The sequence below is a fragment of the Parambassis ranga genome, unplaced genomic scaffold (assembly GCF_900634625.1).
Source record: "Parambassis ranga unplaced genomic scaffold, fParRan2.1 scaffold_21_arrow_ctg1, whole genome shotgun sequence".
NCBI lineage: Eukaryota > Metazoa > Chordata > Actinopteri > Ambassidae > Parambassis > Parambassis ranga.
The window spans coordinates 8206006-8229034 of record NW_021144767.1 but is presented as its reverse complement, the minus strand read 5'-3'; the positions used below and the strand labels follow the sequence as shown (position 1 = coordinate 8229034).

At 42.0% G+C, this 23029-nt stretch overlaps 1 protein-coding gene across 1 annotated transcript in view; it reads left to right on the top strand.

Annotated features, from left to right (window-relative positions):
- Positions 1 to 23029, top strand: part of tbc1d32 (TBC1 domain family, member 32) — a 52445-nt gene that overhangs the window by 22535 nt on the left and 6881 nt on the right. The window contains exons 28-32 of the mRNA XM_028398404.1: positions 3133 to 3216; positions 12355 to 12424; positions 14958 to 15073; positions 17240 to 17394; positions 17791 to 17931. Of these exons, the coding sequence (XP_028254205.1) occupies positions 3133 to 3216; positions 12355 to 12424; positions 14958 to 15073; positions 17240 to 17394; positions 17791 to 17931 (566 nt within the window). The remainder of the gene's footprint in view (positions 1 to 3132; positions 3217 to 12354; positions 12425 to 14957; positions 15074 to 17239; positions 17395 to 17790; positions 17932 to 23029) is intronic.

Sequence of the window (23029 nt, the reverse complement as noted above, 5' to 3'; positions counted from 1 at the left end):
TTCAACTGTCAGACAGATGGACTCACATTTGTTTGATTTGGAGTTCATGGTCCACTCATTGGCTGCAAGGTGCCCAGATTCTGTGGCTGTAAAACCCATCACCCCTCTAACGCTGTCTTGAATGTTTTCCACTTGTGAATAATCTTTCTCACTGTACAACGCAGAACTCCCAATAGTTTGAAATGGTTTTATAAGTCTTTCCAGATTATGTGCAGCAAGAGTTGATTCCCTAACACCATTGTTTATGTCTTGCCCTCATGTCATTGTGTTAACACACACTTGAATGCTGTAAACTGCCAAAACTTCTACTTTTATAGAGGTCTGTACACCTGCTTATGATCAGCAGCACCTGCTGCAGCTCACCTAACTAAAGAGGGGTCACTGTATGAACACGTTTTTTTTTTCTTTTTGGCTTCATTTTTGTCAAATACAAAATTACACTGTGAAAAATGTTATATTTTGTTGTTGATTTTCCTATTTTACTACTAAATGTGATTATAGAGGGGAGTAATGGAGGCATGGAAAGAAAAGCTTGTACAGTGGTCCCTCGTTAATCGCAGGGGTTACGTTGCAAAAAAAACCCTCAACAGGCAAAATCTGCGAAGTAGTCAGCTTTATTTTTTATTATAGATGTTTTAAGGCTGTAAAACCCCTCACTACACACAAAAATATTTGATTGATTGATTTTTGATGGTCAACAGCCAATCAGGACGCAGAACACAATGCGCTGTAAGAACAAATTCGGATTATGGCTACTCAACCTGGGGCTAAGGCCGTTTGTGTGTGTAGCTTGGGTATCTTGTTATCATATCACAGGGTAGTGAGCTAATCAGATGAAACAGTTCCACACAGATCAACATTTGCAGCTGGTCGGTGGCTGTTTAAAAAAGAACAGTCATTACTATGACACAAATAAATAAGAATATACATGACGCCTACACGGCTTTTACCACAGATATGTTACAAGCTGCTAGTTTGATTCTTTTGAACTGTTCAAACCTCAAACCCAATCATAGGATTTAGGATTCATAGTAACAAAATCAGCATTCAAAAGTTGATACCAATATATCTATCTATCTATCCGCTGAGGCCTTCTATGGTAAGCAGGTGCACCACACATTTATTTCTCACTGAAATTCCATAAGTGTGTATGAACCATTAAAGGATTCATCATCTCTGCTAGTGACGGTAATTATGAAATTGCACCTATGCCTGCTGTACTTGTGTAGGAATAAATAACTGTGATTAATGCACACGCCGTACAGTGATTGCTCCCTTCATCAGCGCACTGTCGAACTCAGCCTTTAAGCACCGCTCGCTCATTTAAAGCTTTTCATCAGAAGACCACCATCAAGACGTGATTATCTTTTCTGCATCCCCTCCTGCAGGAGTGCCATTTTCTTTTAACCACGCACAAACTTGGCATTTCACTTTAAAAGACATATCCAGCGAAGGAAATTGTAGCATTTACGAGCTGACTGCTAAATTAACCTAATTCCCAAGGCATTTTTTATAGCATTTACTCACTACGTATGATTGAAACGTGGTGATTATTACTTGTGTCTTCAACAGGCTTCTGTTCAGCCGGAAGACCCGAATGATTACCTATACTATCTCTTCATCAAAAAACTGCTTACGATTAGACCAGTTTCATGTTGAATACCTCACTCTCTCACCTTATTGATTATTTAATTGGCCGCCTTCAACAGCATATCAATGAGAGGCATTCACTAGAGCTCCCTGAGTCACTGCAAAGTTATGATCACTTCTGAACTGGCAGCACGTGTGTTTACAAAATATCTTTCAATTATCTCTCCTCACATATTTATTCATATTTAACTGTACAAAGGGGCACCTGCAGCCAAACCCTGTTGACAGCCAGATAATAAGAAATGCATTAGAACATGTAATTATTTGCTCCATATATCCTGATTCACAAAGAAATGTGAACACAACATTTTACCATAGTGTTTTCCTTGAGAAAATCGAATAATCTCCATAGTTATTTTGCAGAGATGAACATAAAATCCCAAAATATCAATACTATTAGCCCCGTTAAGAACGGTCCTCTTTGTTTAGTCATAGTGCAAATCACTGCAATGCAATGATACTATGTCAATGCTTTAACTGAGTGACCCTGTAACTTGTACTTTTGTCGTAAGACTGGGAAAGCATCATGCCAAAAGCGAAAGAAACAAGTTTAGACTTATTTCTGATATAAGAGGTATTATCAAGAAGTTCAACAAGAGCTCAAGCAAAGATATAAAGAGTCATTTGGAAAAAAACTAGTGAAAGATGTGTCTAAAGAGCCTAGAACAACTGGCGAGATACATGTGGATGATTGAGCCAAGTCTGAAAACTGAGGTGTTGGAGAAGATACTGATGAACTTCCAGGTTACAGACCAAGAGAAACTCCATCTGTCATTTGGTGAGATGAAACCAAATTAGAGGTCTGTGGTCACAGAGAATAGCCCAAAGAACAGGATTCCCACAGTCAAACACGGGGGTGGCAGTATAATGCTGTGGGGGTGGTTCAGTGTGTCTAGAACTGGGAATCTTGTCAGGGTGGAAGGAATTATGAAACAAGGAGACTGCATACAGTATTGTCACTTTAAATAAACATACCTCACAAGTGCTTTTAGTTCTACTCCTGGGCTGCTGTATGATGAGAAGCTAAGTTTGCTGTTTTCTAACAGTCACCCTCCTCAAGTTTTACTCTACTGCGACAGATCCTCAGTGGCTGCAGATGGTTCCTTTGCACAGTGATATGACAGTAAAAGCCTCGCTGACAGGGTTTACTCAGGGATAGTCAGAGGCAGTGGAGCCTCAAAATGGTACTATGGTAAATAGTGGACGAGCATTTACAAAGCCAACAGATGTTTAGTGTAGTACATGTGTTTTTTTTGTCAGACACACACACCACATGTAATGCAACTTCATTTTCTGACTATATATAACTTTTATCATTCCAATGCTAATGACTCTGTGATGGTACTGTATGGATTACAGTCCACTTACAGCTGCGTAACATAACAGGATGTTATCCACAGTCCAGAAATAGTTGAAGTGAAGCAGCTGATGTAAGTGAATTTGGAAATACTGTGAGCTGTCTTTTTTTTCATTTCTCCTCAGTACTGGCTGACCTTCTGGAGAAAGTTGTGGCCCATCTATCCAACTCTGCCGCAGAGTGCTTCTTCTCACCGACGCGATACAAAGGTCAGTTGAAAAAAGCAACACATTCAGTGTTTTTTTTTCTTGACAATTTAGTTAAAAGAAAACAACCAAAGGGCACTCTGTGAAGGAAGATAGATTCTTTGTACTTGGAGGATAAACCTAACTTGTGTTCCTTTATGAAAATGACATCAAGATCGATTTTAGCTATGTAAGAATATACAGAAAACACAGACACTCTAAGATATGATGTTGTCTTGGTCTTTTTTTACTTGGCCCTCTCAGCATGTGACCTTTAAGGTATCATATGTCTATATATGTATTAGTGCATATACGTCCAGGGCGAAGGTAGGTATTCTGAGTCTTGAAACGTCAGGTTTATCATCAGATCCATGCATGTATCTCTTAAGGCACCTGGGTAAAGAAAAAGAGCGAAACCTATCAACATCACTGTTCTGCCAAGGACAGCTGCCTGGCAGATCTAGTAAGCTCAAGAGTGCAGTGAGAGGTGAACAACTTACCAAGTGATGCCAAGGTTTGTCTCTCTCTGCAGCTGCTTTAGTATGGAGAACTGTTACTGGGGTTGTGTTATTAAAGGGGTTGTTTTGAGTATCTGCCGATATCGATCCAATACTTTTAGGGTTCTCTACAAAGGCAAATGGCAGGTCACTCATTGCGATCATTTGTGCTATCTTGGCTGCACGTTTCTTTTTGCATAAGCAAAACTCTGTCTGTGTGTGTGTGTCCTGAGAGGAACGATCGCTGGTGCCCCACCAACCCATCTCCATGGGCACAATACTTCAAACATGCCCGAAACGCAGACTATAAATACTTCATCCATCCCCGAACTGGGAAATTTCCCAAAGAAAATGGCTCATCCAAGTCTTGAACCCAGGACCTCTCACACCCAAAGCGACAATCATACCTCCAGACAACGCGCCAGAGAGTCATTAATAGCACTAATACAAATATAGATATACTGATCGGGAGTTAACCGATCGAGTGTAAAACCGCGTAATCAGGCCTGATTTCTGATCACGGATGGATGGATGGTGATTGGATCTGGACATCCCTATCTAAAAGTAACTGCTGACTTTGAAGAGAGGCTGTTTGAGGTCTGCTGCAAGCCCACGTCTGTGCAATCTGTTTTTAAAACATTAGAAATACAACCAAAAGTGCAGGGAAGTCTGAAGAAAGTTTGTGTGTGTGTGCACAGACTATACACCCATGTAGTCCACTGTGCATTGGTTGAAACCCAGATTTCAACCTTAGAACTTAGTCAGTCAGCATCCGCCTGTGTGCATGTCTGCAGTGGCTTGCCTTAAATAAGCTGCTCTCGTAGGGGTAAGTCAACGTTGACCTCGGCTGTGGATACATAGTCAAAGTCTCCTGGGATACTTCCAGCGAGACTCCAAGGCTGTGGATAGGTTTTGTCTTAGCTGACACATCTCTTCAATACACTGACAGGACAGTGTGTATGTGTGTGAGGCTAAAAAACTGTAGGAGAAATCCACCTTATTTTCAAAGCAATTTTCCACCTCGGGTTAAAATTTGTTATGTTATGAAATCAAACGAATGCAGGTCGGTTTATTCGGTCGCCAGTGGGCTAAACAAGCAGATCAGACTGAAGGCAGCCAGAGAGAAAATAACCTCATTAGTGAATATACACAAACTGTTTCTAACTGTACATTTTCCTGAAGGTAAAGAAGTTCTAATTGCATGTTTGCTTGTCTTAATATACATAATTTTCGAAAATGAAGTCAAACCATATGAAACTACGTTTTACATCAAAGTATACAGCAAATAGAGTGTATCAGAAGAATGTACGTGTTCCGCAGAAAAACCAACAAGTATTACTATATTTATTATAACTATTGTCTTGCTTGCTTGCCTGCTTTTGACTTAGTGTTGCAGTTTAATTGATTTTTTTTTTTACTTCTGGTAATAGCCTGTTAACAGCGTAACAATGTAAAACACAACATCTTACATAATGTGTGAGGAATTGTTCATGCCAGATGTGAATCATTGGATTAAAGCTGATATTTGACTCTAAGGTCCACCAGGTCCAAATCACACGTACCCAGTAGTTCAGGAGGATGAGTGATTGACAGGAGGAAAACTGTCTGGGTTATATTTGTTAGGATCACTGCACATAAAGCATGCAGGAGGAGCAGATGATTTCAGAAACCATGGACTTTCTCAGGGGTTTCGATTCCTCTTCTTTTGCTGTTGACTTGTGTTCTGTGCTTAGATTAAGGTTAGGTTAAAATCAGCTTGATCCTGCATTCTCCAACAGACAGTAAAGAAAAAAGTGTTCAGTGTTCCAGGCCTATATGAGCAAGTCAGGATTGTCAGGAGTGGACACAAGCGCAGGACAAGAGGCAGAGTTCAAAGTCCAGACTTTATTGAACAAAAGTCTAGACTCACTAAGGACACAAGGAAGACACTGGGTATATCACAGGGAAACAAACAACGACAATCGTAACACTGAATCATGACATGGCCATTGTTACGACCCAGCTCTGCTAGGGGAGGGGGAAGTAACATAAACCAGATGGTAGTGGTTGAGCAACGTGTTTAATGGCTAAAATAAAACAATGAACAACCAAAACAGGCAGTTAACAGAAATAAAAACAACAGCATGCATGGGATGCATGGGGTTAACAGAAACTAAACCAGTGCCTTGTTTCCTGATGCCTGCTGATGATGGCTCAGAAAACATTTAAAGATGTGGCATATTTATTTTTTTTTCAATAAGAGTCAAACACAACTGGCAGACGAAAAGAACAATTTGGAGGTCTCTAAAGAAAACTAGTGAGAGAGCCGAGAACAACTGCAAAGACACAAGTGAATGATTTAAACAAATCTAGAATAGAAGTGTCAGAGCAGACAGTCACTAGACTCCTCCACAGGAATGGTCTGCCAGACTACAGACCAAAAAACCCACTCCTGCAGAAAAACAGTCAAAGCCAGACTGAAGTATGCTAGAGAAATATATCACATACCGGAAGAACTCTTTGGTCAGATGTTGCATTGGTTAAGTAGAGGTGTACAACCCAAAGGACGTGGTTCCCACAGTCAAACACGGCGGTGGCAGTATAATGCTGTATGGATGATTAGGGTGTCTGAAACTGGGAATAGAAAGAAAACCTAAAGCAGTAATCAGAAAAAAACAGATTTTGGTCATTGTTTTCTACGACCTGAAACGTAAAATCGCCTCATCAGTGTCAAAAGTTACAAGCTGATTACAAGGCAGTGCAGTATGAGATGCGGTAGCTTATATATCGTACAGTAAAAGTGAGTGATGATATACACAGGTGTGTTTGGCTTCTAAGGTTTAATATGCATTGACCTCCAGAGGTGTCTTGTTGAAACATTGGTAATCTGCCATCTTTGAGCGTCTGATGTGCTGTTTCAGTCAGCGCGTTCAGACAAATGTCCCCGAACTCCTGAAGGAGAGCAGTGGAGCGAATGCACGAGGAATTCAGCAGGATCAGATGGTATGAATTAGCAGACAGTCATCTGTGTCGAGAAGGCGGCAAATGAAATAGGCAGCATCTGTCTGTCTGTTAGTGTCTCTGAAAAATTCGGTCTAAATAATGAATAATAGTGATTAAAAGGGATATGTGGAATGTGTTCAGCGTGCCTTCATTTATTATGCATATTTCAGTGAGCGTGTCAGCTAGCCCCCCCCCCTTTTTTTATTCCCCCATTGAAAACTAAAATATTCCCCCTATGGTGCATGGGGGAATGTCTTCTATTAGAGCTGTCTCTGTAAGTCTGTCATTACAAAGGCCTGTCTCATCAGAGTCCTCAAGAAGAATTCGCACTTGTGTTTTGATCATTGATTTATTAAAATTCTCACACACACTTCTGATTTATTGATATTTTTTCATGCTGGTAATTTTTTACCAGCAGTTGTTGAGCTCAAACTAAGAGTATGATACTTGAACTTGTGAAAGTGTTGTTGACTTTGAGTTAGCTGTTAGACACTCAATTTTTTTTTAAGTACTGTTAAAGGGGAGAAAGCCTTAAACAGAGAAATATTAATATTTCTTTATTGGTGGCCTTGGTGGCGTATTGGCTGACGTCACTTCGTCAATCGCTTAGCAATAAAACAACCACAATTCCTGTGAGGAGCCTGGGGTTCAGGTCCCCCTGACACAGGTTTTCACTTACGGTTGAGGTTGGGCATTAAAAACAGGGATGTTCCGAGTTTTTTTTGTCCTCGAGTCAGAGTCCGAGTCATTTGATTTTGAGTATCTGCCGATACCGAGTCCCGATCGGACACTGTTAGGGTTCTCTTCAAAGGCGAATGGCAGGTCACTCGTTGCGATCATTCGTGCTATCTTGACTCTGCTCCTCACGCTGTCACAGGGCCTATAAATGTTACTAAAATGAATGTTACCTGTTATTGCTCCATCCCAAACTGGGAGATTTCGCAAAGGAAACAGCTCAAACTCATCATTAATCCGCAGAAATGGGTTAACTTTGACGACCCTAATAATTATATATATATCCGAGTCCTGATCGGGAGGTAACGTCTGATTCCCATCGAGTCTGAAACCACGTAATCAGGCCCGATTTCCGATTGTGTGATTTTTTTTTTTTTTTTTTTTTAGATACTGTATTGGATCTGGACGTCCCTAATTAAAAACTACTAGTTAAGGTTAGGCATTATAAAAAATGAGGAAGGGTGTAGTTACACAACAAACACATTTTAATGGAAAACCATGGTCTTCTGCTGCCATGAAAATCAGTGGAGAAACTAAAGCGCTGTGAAGTGGCTTGCTAAAAATTCGTAGCAATAAGCTACTGCATAGTATGAATAACACTGCATAGCTTTGCAGTGTTATTCATATTCTTGATACTGGGCTGAAAAATGCATTGCTGATGATGACATCTATAATGTATCTATTAATCCCTTGTGACTGCTTTTTTATGCATATATTTAGTTTATATAGTGACCTTTTCTCCGGAAAATACTCCAGGGGTCACCTAATCACCACTGAGGTGATTCGATGATAGCATCACATTCCCTCTTATGGATTTTTGGCTTCTAAACTGAGTGGGCCACGTTGTTTGAGGCTAAGAACAGACAAATCTATCCTCTGACATCTGAAAATATTTGAAATGCATTTCCTCGTCTTTGTCTTTCATTGTTTGGACAAGCAGAGAAAATCCATCCTCTTTCTGCCTCAGTCTGAGCCATCATCTGCTCAGACATCTCTCTGTTGTTACAGCAATTTCAGTAAACGCTGTTAAACATTCATTAGCCAACCAGAGAAGAAATAAACACAAAAAAAAGTCATGAGGGTGAAGCAGACAGACCAGTGCTTGCTGCAAGTGCATAGGAACCACTCGCATTGTCTTCCTTCACCCACTGCTCCACTAACCACATTAAGAATCGATAATAAAATCAGCCATACGGCGCCTTATCTTGTCATGTCTCCTTCGCTTCAGGGGACATTACCTGGAACTTTTAGATGAAGAGTCATTGTGGTCAGATGAAACAAAACTAGAGCTCTTTGGTCACAGATGTTGCTGGAGAAAGAACAGAGAGGTGTATAATCTAAAGAACACCGTTCCCACAGTCAAACACAGCAGTGTAATGCTGTAGGGAGGCTTTAGTGCATCTGGGTCTGGGAAGAAACCATGAAAAAAGATGAATATCTTGAAAGAAAACCTAACCTGGTCAGCAGCAAAACTGCGACTTGGTCTGTGTTTTCTCTTTCAACAACGACCAGAAGCATACATCTCTTCTAGTGAAGGACTACCTCCAGGAGAGCGAAAGTTCACAAAGGCCTGTCTTAAATATGATTGGTAATCTGTGGAGTGTTCTAAAGACCAGGATCCATGCCAGGAAACTATCAAATCTGGAGGAGAATGGGCTATAGGATGAGGACAGTGAGGAGCAATACAAGTAGACACACTGAGCTATTCCATTCTCTCTAATACTCCACACACAGAGAGCCTCTGAGGAGACCAGGCAGCTGTCAGGGCGCTGGTTGAGTCCTGCTATCTGGCAGTTACATGTGTGTGTCTGACGTCTGTGTGAGCTGTAGAGTTGTGTAGTGCAGTACTTCTGGGTGTCTGATTGACGTTGACTACAGCCTTAGCCACTCTGCCCTACTTGAGCGCTCCCATTGTATGTAGCGAGCAGACTCATTTGCCAAGCATTAACCTCTGTCAGTTCACTGTTCTGAGTTGTATCTCCTCACCCCGTCACGGCCCTGACTCCTGAAGGCAGCTGTCCAGCAATCTCATTTATCTCACACACGACCTGTTGGAATTGGGTGGCTGGAAACAAAAGGGAGAGCCTGTTACAATTTAATAGCTCAAACTGAAAGCCATGCTTTCTCAGAGGAATGATTATTAAAAAAGGTTTTCTTTTACCACAGTCAACGTTTGCTTTAACCACATATAAAGTGCCAGGGAAAAAAACTATTAATGTTGGAAAATGATGAATGAACAGCAGCAGTTTTTCTTTAGCTTACATTATTTTAGTGTCTCCTCAGAACTCATTGTTTCCACCTGTGTAAGGTCGTTAACCAGATAACCTTAATGTTGTATATAGTGCTTCTTTTGTGTCTGTCAGTTAACCCTGTCATTGTGTTCCTGGATTGCCAGTCTGGTCTTTGTCTCTTTGTTTGATTCAGTTTAGTTGTACTTGATCTGGTTACGTATTCTGTGCTTGGGTCCAACCTCCACCTGCCGCTGTAACAAACATGTAAATATCTATCTGACAGTTCTGAAGTGACATTGCTTAGTGCTCCTGTCTGCCTTGCCTGTGTTCCACTAGCTTGTGGCCAATTGGCCCCAATGCTCCTGTGGGCAGGGATGCACCATTCTGCCTCAATATTGAATAAAGAGCAGGATCAGTACCATGGGGCTGATCTATTTAACATGCATTGGCATACAGAAACAGCAGTGAGCCTGAGAGTCAGCTGAAGGTATTCCTGCTGTCTGTGTTAACATGTTTGAGAACTACTTGCAATAATGCAAAGGAAATTAGCAGCCTATCGAGTGCGATCAGGGATCACCCAATATACAAACCCCAGTTATTGGTATTGTGACATCGACTGAGTGATCAACCGTTTACTCTGACATTATAAAGTAAGCAAGAAAGTCAGTGTGGCTAAGTTATAACTAGCTAGCTTAGCGTATCTGTGTGTGTACTACTGCCGGTTGGGTTGCTGAACTAAGCTTAATGACTAGTCGACTAATATTTGACTACTGTGGACCGCCTCCATGCTGCTGCCGGGTATCTCTGCTACTGCTTCAATGTCTATGGGCCTCAAAAAGAAGTGTGTGTGTGTCCGCTCTCCTCCCATATCTGCGCATTACCATGAATCTAAACCGCTCATACCAAATTTCGAACTCCACACCAAACTAACAAACCGCTCATACGAAGTTTCGAACCCGGGGCCTCTTGCACCCAAAGCACCAATGATCCACTACACCACGAGCCGGAGAATCATTCGCTGCTGAAAATGCCTTACACTTGCATGCCATGCGATGGCGTCACTAATGACCAGTCGACTACTAAATTAGTTGTCGACGAATTTTGCCATTGACTAGTCGTTGCATAAAGCTCACTTCTTGGTGCTTTGAGGACTTTGGATACTCCACTTTACAACAAAGGTGAAGTTGATGGACAGTGTTGCATCTGCACATTGATATATAATACAACGTCACGCAAAATTTGGCTCAGTTTTATTGGAAGTATTCAGAGCAGTTTTAGGACCCTGTTGGTTTAAAGGTTCAGTTTGACTGTTAATCAATAATTAAAATCCACTTGTTTATCTCTCTAGAGCTAGGTCATAAGAAAGAAAGAAACATTTCCCCCAAGTCTGCTTCACATTTATTCAAAAGGCGGCGCACATTAGTGGGTGTGTTGTTGTGGTAGATGAGCCCCCATCTTTCTCATAACAATGAGTGAGTCCCTGAAGCCCTTAACTTCTAAAGAGTTCCTTAGTTTCATTATAACTTTGGTTTTAATTCATCCAATGCACAGAGGATTGTGGGAAACTGCAGATTCTTGAAATTGCTCCCCATAATTTCCACGCGCTGTCACAACTAACGTCAGAGATGAACTGTTGGACTGTTTATCTTTTTAACAAACGGTTAAACGGTTGTGATTATAGTTATTACAAACTGTAAAATAGACTCTGGTGGTGCAAGGCTGAGGAGAGAGGAACGAGCAGAGGGAGAGGATTCATCTCCATTAGGCCGTAATTGCTATAAGCCAGAGGTTTTTTTTATTTTGTAGAGATGTTAATATGAGAAGAAAAAAAACACAGAGCTAGCTGTCCTGATGTAGACTTATGCCCTCATCAAACGCTATTTTCTCCCAATTAATACAACATCTGATGGCCTGTGATTAATCCCGATTGCTAAGCTTTGATTTTCTGATGGAAACAATGTTGAATTATGGCTTTGATATGTAGATTACAGCTGCCATATTATCACCTCCCTTGCGTTTTTCTGCACTATTAGTCTGTAAATTGGATTTGAAGTTTTTTTTTCTCCCACTGATGGCGTCTGGATAATACTCCTCATATTAATTGTTAAAATCTTCTCATCATCTTACCCACAAACTGTCTGAAAGAGGGGATCCGTTTACACAGATGTAATAATATTCCATTTCCCCCAAAGCCAGGAAGCGTGAGTGGAGAAACATTTCAAAACAAAATGTCGCTCTTCCTTGCAGATATTGCTTCATTCATTGTTCTCACCGTACAATTACGACTCTAACTCCTGAAAACTAATATATTTTTAATGATTTTCTACAAATGACAGTGATAAGTAAAACCCCCATGAGAGCAGCTGGTGAGACTGGATTGCCGGTCGCCTGTGTGTGAAGCTGTTGCACGTGGTTCTAAAGTCGGGTATTTTGGACCAAAATCCACAAAAAAAGTATAAGTGCTGCAATAAAAACAAGGTTTGGGATTTCCTACTGTATTTTACAATCCTGCCTCCATTGCTGGCCTAATGTTAGCGAAATTACCCAATCACCTTGACGCCACGCTACCTCGCAAGCATCACAACTTAATGCCAAACGGCCGCTGTAAAAACTGCCAACCTCATACTCACGCTACATTTGCAGCAATTCATTATATGCCCTGTTACCTGTCTTTTCTAATAACCACCTCTCTGTCTTTTAATCGCGTTGTTTTACAGCAGAGGAGACGAGTGCGAGGAATGCTGCATTATCATCAGTGGAACAGCTGGGAATCAACACCTGTGTCACGTATGTAAATTGCCTTTCTGTATCTCATAAACCCCGCTACTCCGATTCAGCCGGCTGTCTGCTGCAAGTGCCTTAGAACCCCTGTAAGTCTATGTTTCAGTTTGGTTATTGAAGGTCACAAAAAGCTAAGCTCATAATTTGATCTGATGTTTTGTATGAATACCCAGCTTTACTTAATATTCTTATAGCTGAAATGTAGGATGGATAGAAGGCCTGGGATAGATTGAAGCAGAAGCTCACGTAGGTCGGACCAAAGTTTCTGTGTTTTATACTGATTGTAGATGGTTAAGGAGGTCTTGAGTAGGATAGGAGTAAAGGGAATCTCATTGGCTGAAGAAGAAGGTATGAGTTTAGTAATGCTTCTTATGTTGAGTAAAGAGTGATGTCAGGTCAACGTTTCTTCAGAGAAATCTCGATGTAGTGAGAAATGCTGCATTATGAATAGGGATGTCACAGTCTTATTAGTCCTTTGTGTGTCTAACTGTTCTTCTGTGTGTGACACATGGCTCCCCTACCTGCCTTTAATGGCTCCCACTGCTGCATTACATGACACAGTAGATATAACTCTTTTGTGATCGCCTCTTCTGAAAGGTGCTGAAAAGTTTCAGAGCACAACACATTGTACGAGTTGTTACACTCTGAGCAGCGTGTCTTACAGGATTAAAAGTTGTCAGACACAAATTCATAATTAATCCTTCACTTGTAAGTGTCAGACTTGCTGAGTTAAGTCTTCATGTACAGTAACGTCTTGATGAGTCTCTGAGGGTGTTTGCTTTGGGGCTATTTTTTCCTCTGTTTTTGGGAAAATGTAAATGTTTAATAGTAGACAAGGAATATAAGACAAAACTGGAACTGAGACAAAAATAATACTGAATTTTCTGGACTAGAAGTCACACTTTTTTTCATCCTTTGGCTGGGTATGCGACTTATACTCAGGTGCGACTTATATATCAAAATATAGAATTAGTTAGTGTGTCCTGACGTCCTATTACAGATATAATGCCAGCTGTTCTGTCCCTCTCCTGACGGTTCTCTTCCACCTCCAGCTTGTCCACACTTTGCATTCCGAGCATAGGCAGCTGAGCCTCAGACTTAACCTGGCAACAAAGAATTCTATTTTCTGATTGGTCGACAGGTCGCTAATTCCAGACAGCTATACGAGCGCACAGTAGTCGCCTTTGACACATTTACAGGATGTTTATAGGAGTTTCTGTGTGGTGAAGCTAATCATTTCTCAGCGTGAGGACTTGTTGAAATGCATGTGTCTCACTCTCAATGTCCTGCAGCCGCACCACTTAAGTTAAGAGGAATTCAAGAGGCAACGTTACGCTAAAAACATAGTGATTTACGCAGGCCCGCTGGTGCGACTTATACTCCGGTGCGACCTATAGTCCGGAAAATACGGTACTTGTGCGGATGTGACATATACAGTTAGGATCATAAATACTGGAACACTGAAAGGTTTTTTTGGCATTTGGCTAAGGTCCCTGGTTCAGTTCTGACTGTGGGGCCTTTCTGTGTGGAGTATGCATGTTCTCCCTGTGCCTGCGTGGGTTTTCTCCGGCTTTCTCCTTCCACATCCTAAAGACGTGCTTGTTAGGTTAATTGGTGACTCTAAATTACCCATAGGTGTGAGTGTGAATGGTGTTCGTGATGGACTGGTGACCTGTCCAGGGTGTATGCACTCAAGATTTTAGCCAAGTCAAGACTCGGATGACTTGGATGATGGATGGATGCATGGATGGATGGATGGATGGGTGGATGGGTGGGTGGGTGGATGGATGGATGGATGGATGGATGGATGGATGGATGGATGCATGCATGGATGGATGGATGGATGGATGGATGGATGGATGGATGGATGGATGCATGCATGGATGGATGGATGGATGGGTGGATGGATGGATGCATGCATGGATGGATGGATGGATGGATGGATGGATGGATGCATGGATGGATGGGTGGATGGGTGGGTGGGTGGATGGATGGATGGATGGATGGATGCATGGATGGATGGATGGATGGATGGATGGATGGATGGATGGATGCATGCATGGATGGATGGATGGATGGGTGGATGGATGGATGGATAGATGGATGGATGCATGGATGGATGGATGGATGGATGGATGGATGGATGGATGGATGGGTGGATGGATGGATGCATGCATGGATGCATGGATGGATGGGTGGATGCATGCATGGATGGATGGATGGATGCATGCATGCATGGATGGATGGATGGATGGATGGATAGATGGATGGATGCATGGATGGATGGATGGATGGATGGATGGATGCATGGATGGATGGATGGATGGATGGATGGATGGATGCATGCATGGATGGATGGATGGATGGATGGATGCATGCATGCATGCATGCATGGATGGATGGATGGATGGATGGATGGATGGATGGATGGATGGATGGATGGATGCATGGATGGATGCATGGATGGTGTACAAAGGCCAAATGTCATATTGTTCCAATATTTATAAACCTGATTGTGTATCGTGTCTCATATCCACAGGTATGGTTGCCACCTCAAGCTTGTGAAAGAAGACGCTGTGAAGGACCTGGCGCTGCTAATGAAGCACTTAAAGATCTTCTTGTCCACGCAGAGAGTGAAGACTACATCGGAGCTTCGTATCCTTTTACAGGGTGTCTGCATTCAGCAGGATTTCATGATGACTGGGAGCCAAAACGTGTTTTAATTTCATCTCATCCTAGAAGAGAGAACAGATGGCGTCCATCTCCGTCTGATCAATATCTGTGTCTCAGTGAAGAGTCAGCTCTTCTTCACTTCCAAAATACAAGCTGATAGGCCTCCTTTATCCTCCGGAGAGTTTCTTTTGTACGTGGACATGAACATGAACACATCAAGCAGAGATGAATCTTCTTCATAAGTATAAAACACTGACATTTGCTTTGTATAAAGAAGCTGTAATACTGACATTTCAGCCGATAGGAGGGAGCTGGTTTTAAAATCTTAGCGATGGGAGTACAATAACTACATGCAGATTTATTCTGTTCTTCCTGCAAATGAAAAACGTCTCCTGTGAGTGTGCGAGTTGAAGAAAAACAGGTACAAACTATAAAGTTGTTAAAAAATGTGCCTGAAACCCAGAAAAACTAAAGAAGTCTGTCAGAGGAAAACAAAGCTGATTTGAAGGGGAGATGTTTAATTAACATCACATTAAGGATTCACCAGTTTTCAGTCATGTTGTTTAGATCAAATGGTTTTTGTCTTTCCTGGGGGGCACTACAATATTCTTCATTTAAAAGTCCTCACATTACAAATGGATGAGACTTGCCCGTCAGTCAGTTTGTGCATGCATGTGTTGTTGAGTCAGTTCAACCGGGTCATGCTGCTGCATTATGATTGCATTCATGCATTCATGCTGCAGCCCAAACATCTCCTCTAACTGAATCAGCAGGAAGGTTATTCATTTAGTTTAATGCCGAAGAGGCAGCAAAGCGTCAACACCCATGATGCACTGCTTTGGTTACCTTGGTGCCTGGAAACAGCATCACAGTGATGTCAGTAACGTTACATTTGAGGTTCTGGCTCTTTGTCACATGCGTCTCATTCTGCTGTTAGTTTTTTCTCCCTCTGTTTTTTGGGAGGTTATGAAGCTTGTATCCATGTCTATGTGTGGCCAAAAGATTTATTTTGTCATCCATAAAAACCAGCTGCTGCTGTCAGGGTAAGTGCAGGACAGGAGGAGAGCTTGAAGCGAAATGGCAGTTCTTTTATTCAGGCAGTGGTCGGTACACGTGTGGTCAGTCAATCAGGCAGGATGGTGTTGGTGAACGCTGAACTTATCCTCTGCAGCAGAGGTAACTGTTGGTCCTCCTTTCCTGGGGCGGTCCTCACGAGAGCCAGTTTCATCCTAATGTTTGACGGTTGTAGTGACTGCACTTGAAGACACATTCAAAGTTCTTGTAGTCTTCTGGACTGACTGACCTTCATGGACTGTGGTTTCTGTTTACTATGTTGAGTGGTTCTTACCATAATATGGGTTACAGAAGCCAAATAAGGCTGTTAACTGTGTACCAACCCTACTTCTACACAACTGATGGACATTAAGAAGACACCATCATGTTAAGTGGTCATCAAAACACATGGCTCCACGCACCATGTCCGTATTCATTAATAACATTGCTCAACACACCATCAGTGTTTGTGATTCGGTCTCTATTCACAGCACCTTCTGAACAAGAACCTTTATCTTCTACATTTTACATGTATTTAGTGAAGGTTTCAAGGGCAGGTTGCAAAAAGTTTGTTCTGCCTAAAGAGAAACTGAAGGTTGAAACTTTTTTAAGGCAACAATTCAGCCTTGATAATTCACCTTGATAACAGACACACAGTTACACATTAGGGCAGCATTTACCAAATATCTGAATGAACTGAATGCTGCAGAGGATGCTCAATAGAGCTTTAAGTTGGAGAACCTTGGACAGAAATATGATGTTTTTGTGATTTTAGGCTACCTCAACATGTTTCTACCTACATAGCGACATACAAAGTCTGTTTTATGCTGGATCCTTGCAGAGACCTGACTGTCTGTTTCCAGCTGGGAGATAAAGCTCTGCTGTATCCGAGTTAATTAAGTGTCACAGCAATCCTCACTCTGTGGTTGATGCTCAGTAGCATCTGCATCATTTGACGTTAGCTTTATGCTTCATTCACGCAACATACGGGCCCAGTTTCATCTGACCCTGAGTCTGTGTTCCAGTTTAAATACAGTACATTTCAATGACTTCTCATTGATCCTCAGTCCTTTGAGTCTTTAACCGTTCACTCAGGCACTCAGCAGGATGCTTATCCAGGTCACGACTGGCTGGCTTCTACGGTTTTCCTCATCATGGCCGGAAACACTGAGCAGTCTTTGGGGCTGTTACTCAACCTCTCCTCCCTGCTCACCTCGGCGTTCATCTGGCCTGCGAGGATTCATGCATCTGTAAGTGCTACAACTCATCATTTAACCCTTAATAATACATGATCTGGAATTAGTTAAAAATCTGGAAGCTATATATTTTATTGAACGGGCTGGCCTAGGGATGGATTTTGGACGCGCAGTGATAGTGGTTATGTTGGTAGAAGGGTGTTAGAAATGGAGCTGCCAGGCAAAAGGTCAAGAGGAAGGTCAAAGATGAGATATATGGATGTGTTAAAGGCACAGATACGGGAATAAATACACACTGTAAACACGCACTGAATTGAAATCTGTCTCCGCCTGAGCTCTGAACTCAAACCTCTCAGCTTGTAAATTCTTTTCATTTATGCAGCAGCAGTGAATGTAGTACACCTCTGCAGTAAATGTTTGTTAAAACGTGTTTGTGGGTTTTTACGACAGGTCCATTTTCCGAAGGAAGTGGCTGAATCAGGAATCCTTCCTGTCTACTGGTGCACAGCTCACTATGTGGAGATGCTGCTGAAAGCTGAAGTCCCTCTGGTGCACGCGGCCTTCAGGATGTCCGGCTTCACCCCGTCGCAGGTATGATCTGTACTCCAGGCGACAAACGACGACAGACACTTCGCTCGGACTGCTGTCAGATTGTTTTCATGGGTTTTCATAAAATAATGACGTTTGCAAATTCAGTCAGTGATTCAGCACGGCAGAGCATAAAGCGTAAATCGGTAGCGTTGGTTTTATTGATGTGTCTGGTGTTGTAATGATTGTGATAGTGAGTCTGGAAAATATGAACATGGCTAATCTTTAACTAAAACTACAGCTTGTCCACTCTTTGCATTCCGAGCATAGGTGACGCACCTCACCTGGCAACAAGGAATTCTATTTTCTGATTGGTCGACAGGTCGCTAATTCCAGACAGCTATATGAGCTCACAGTAGTCTGCCTTTGACTCATTTACAGGATGTTTATAGGAATTTCTGAGAACCTAATCGTTTCTCCCTGTGAGAACTTGTTCAGAGCTATCCCTAAATGTCTCAAAGTAGGCTTTTAGTGAAGCTTGTGTCCTAACCTGTGTGAAACCTATAGTCCGGAAAATACGAAATATATGAGTTATACCAAAATACCGAAATGGTCTCTAGCAAAGCTCAGCTAGGTACTACATCTCATATTAACGACCACATGAGTGGCATGACCAAAGGCTTCCCAAGGTGTCCTTGCCCCACGTGATCTCAGCTTGTCACTGATATCCTTTAACTTGACCACGCGTTCTGCCTTTAACATCAACTTTTAGGATTAAAATGTTCTCCTGTATCCCACCCACTGGTGGGTGCCATGGTTACCAGATAATCTGTTTTCTCACTTCACATATCAAGTGGTCATTTTATGGCTGATAGGTATACATTAGATGGATATGTCACATATGGGATTAGGACTTTAACAAATTATAATTACCAGATTATTGTGAGTAGTTGTATCTTTTAAAACTTTTAAAATCCCATTAACAGAGACACTTGTTAATGTTAGAAATCCGACTTTAATATTCACTGCTTGCATGCTTCTAAAACTACATTTAACATCAAGTCAAATGATAATTCCCAGAAACACACACAGAAAATTAAAGTCGGAGCGATGAAGCTGTTCAGACACCATTTTTCTTTTCAGCCTCAGCCAATTAGTTTTAATCACATAATTAGTTCTTTAGCATCGCGGTGTAATAATTTCTGGCTTTCTTTGATCAGTAAGGGGTGCCAATAAAAACGAATTGAGGGAATAAAAGGAACAGAATATACTACATAAGCAGCATTAGGTTTTGTCACTGTATGTAATTAATGGGGTCAGCACCACACACGTGGTGGTGCTATAAATGCCTTCCTGTTTTACTGAGTACTTACACTGCAGCAGTTAGATCTATGCTCCTCGGTGCTTCTCTCTCACACAGCACAACACAGCACAACAACGAGCTACAAAAAGGTTTTTCACCTCGAATCACATTATTTGATCCCGTCTTCCGAGCGTCGGCAGCTGACAGCTGAAGCTCACGTAATGTACGACTTATAAGACTTGCTGCATTCGCATCAAAGATCCAAACTCGCCGTCTCCGGGGCGGAGCAGCAACGGTAACATTCAGCTCATCTCTTTTAATGTTCAAGGCGATAATGGGCACCTGTTCTTCAGTCACAAATGGAAATATCTATTTCAAAGTTTGGAAGCCTGACAAAGCAGCCATAGCAAGTGAGGCAGAATACACCTCTGACATTTGTGTGTGTGTGGATGCAGGTTTTAGTGAAGCTGCAATGTTCAAACTGTTTTCCTTAGGAGTGTGTGTGTGTGTGCCTCATGGCCCTGTTCAGCTTTACAAAGATTTATAACAAGTTTCAAGTCAGTTTGCTTCACCCTCAAATTATAAATCTTATTAACAGGAAAAAACTATGTCCAAATGTTGTGTCCAATCTGTTTCTGTTGTGTACACAGAATTAGTCAGGTCTCTGCAGATTAGGGTTTCCATGGGGAAGTACCAACAGACACAGTATAACCCCTCTGGGTGCATTTAAATAGACAGAGACGCTGGTGAATGACTGTTGTCAGTCGTCGTAGCGATTCTGCAAATATTTTCGATTGAGGCAAGAGCCAAGTCTGGCTGTAACACCGATATGATTTGCAACCATTTCACCTCTCAGCTGGGATTTTTTTAACCTTTTGTTTGTTAAACCATGCCTTGTGCTCCCCACCCCATTAAGCCGGGCATACACTGTGCATTTTTTGGTCCGATTTTGACACGAATTTTGAGTTTTACGTTTTTTTTTGGGTCGGGCCGAATTTCAGCTTTGTCGTGCATCTTTAATCGCGCAGTGTACTGGGGCTCACGAGAGGCGATTAACGCCGCATGAACGGCTATCGGCTGATCGGTTGAATTTCTGACATGTTTGATATTTTTGTCGCCCCTCGTGAGAGTATCGCACAGTTTAAGCAGAGATACGACCCGAAGTCTTTTTTTTCCCCCACTGCGCATGCGTTTGCCGAACACGCCGACGTCACTGCACCTACACAAAATTGTTTCAGATGATAACAAATATGGCGGCGCCCACACAGCGTTAGGCAGGATTGATGGAGGCTATATTTGATGAGCTGAGGCAGCAACACGCAGCAACAGCTCCGGGTTCGACATGTTTAATTTCTGGTTCAATGTGATCACTCAGCACCCGAAGTCACGTGTAGTGTGAGCAGTGACGTCGCAGCCGATCATTGCACCGTACAGTGTGAGCACATACATCGTGCGCTTTGACTTGACATCGCATGCGTTTTATTTGTACTGTGTTGAGTTGGTGTTAAACACAGACTTCCCCAAAATCGCACAGTGTTATCGGAGGCTTTAGGCTTGTAGGTAAGATTACCTATAGGCCTGGAGAATTCAAGGGCAAAAAAAGGTTTGAGAAGTTGTCTCGAGGCTGCGGGTGCAATGGCATTATCCCGAAGCTTAAGAAGCTCGCAAAGCTTCATAATTCGCAGAAAATAATACACCAGCGTTCAATGACCCAATCAGTCTCAAAGTCTAGTACGTTTAAATAAGTGACGTTATATAAGGTTAAATTACGTTTGAACAAATTCAAAGATCTGCAAAGAGTCCTCGGAAACATCGGCTACAGATGTGCAGGCAGTAGCCTATTTAATGATGATGACAATAATAATAATAGGCCAATTAGTAGGCTATAAAGGCTTAGTTTATAGCATTAGCATTTTTTTTCAGTTTTGTGCCCTAGCTTTAAACTAGTAAGGGATAATGGACCACATGGTGTTTGAATATCGAGGCGGTATGCGGCCACAACCCAAAGTGCCTAAAAAGAAAATTTCAGTCAATAATAATCAATCCGTGATTATGTAACAAAAGGTACTAGTCATCCCTGCTGTATCATTCAACACCGTGTAAGACCTTTTCCAGAGGACAACACAGATCACAAACAGGAAACTGGGTGAATAGGCTGCATGTGTCTGCTATAGACTGCAGTCATCCATTAAAACCAAAGAACTGTTACTAAGGTCTTTCCTGAGCTGCTCATATATCTGTGAATTAGGCACTTTGCAGAATAATAATTTTTATAAAAAGCTGCGAGAGACAGTTTGCAGTAGAAGGAAAGTTATAAAAAATGTGACACTCACCTTTTAGCCTCAAGTTTTAGCTGAGAGAAATACAAAAACAAGGACAGCACATTTCATCACTGTTCCTGGAAGAACCTCGGAGGGATTTATATAGTCACAGAAAGTACAGTGCAGTGTGTGTGTGTGTGCTTGTTTTCTCTCCCGAGGGTTCAAAAACACAGGGCAGCGCGGAGCCAGCCGTTCCCTGTTTTTATTATTAACACGCAAATTAGGACGTCTGTATTTTCATTAAAGATTAGCTGAAGGGGGAAATGGCAGTCAATGTTTATATGGAGCAGAAGTGATGCTTGTTGGTATGCTTGAGCGGAGCTTATGTTGTGAAACACAGTGGCTAATTATGGGTGTGATAATTAGTTAAACCTAGTTTGTACTTTGTTGACGGTAATTAATATTCAGGAACAATAGAATGATTAAAGTCGTGTAGAGAACACATTTTCGTATATGCTCCTTTGCAGTAGAGCCACATGTAACATTAAGATGTCTGTTGCTGTTGGCACGCAGAGATGATCTTCTAGTGTAGGGTTGATGCTAGTTACCCTTTAGTGGATGTCAGTGATCAAATATGACCAATAAGATGGCAGTGACGTCATCCAGGTGAGCTCCAATGAGCTCCTTTTTCATCTTTGGAGGGCAGGTTTGAGGGGTCTAATCAGATGAACACAGTTGGGCGATAGCAGCCATCACTGCTGTGGACTTGTGTGATAGAGTGTTGTCCAGGTGGACGTCCCCTGGTCTGAATTGTCTCATAGCTGCCTCAGAGATCAGAGATTTTTGTTGTCCTCCAAACCACTAGGTGGCACCTCGTAATATACAGAGTCCATTCAGGCGAATCCCACTCTAGCCGGATGGATTTCCCCAGTGTGAACGGGGTCTAAGACAGCCTTTTCAAGAAGGTGCACCAGCAGCACTCAGAGAACATAGGCCATCACCTCGCAAACCTCACTGGTTTGAAGACTCTGTTTGTACAACCCAAGACTGATCCATGGTTACAAACTGCTCCGGATCCTCCTCAGAAATGAGAGACTGTTTCTGAATCTGCTTCTCACCAGGCCTGAGAAGTTTCAGGTTTTAATAGCTCATGTCATGGATCGTGTCAGTGGTGTCATGTGGAGGCGATGGGGGTCATCTTCCAGGCTCTCCCTACCAGGTTTAAATCTAGCAGCCTGCATCAAGAAGCTCCTCACACCAGTGATGTCACCATGTCCTCATGGCCATGCTGACCCCACACAGAAACACTGCAAAACCTGTGGACTTTAGCCTTCATGATGTTTGGGATCGTAGTTCATCTAACATACACCTACAGAGGAGACCACTGGAGGACAGAAACTCTCATTATATTGAGAGCATTGTGTTTTGTATTTAAAGTACTTCTTGGCGTTCTTCTAATTTCTGAGCTGTCATTTTCTGTCACATTCAAGTAAACATTAGCATGCATCTCCTCATCTCTCTGTCCCATAATCCCACCTCACAACATTCAAGACTGCTGAGAGTTTCTAAATAATATTTCTATGGAAATGTTTCAAAA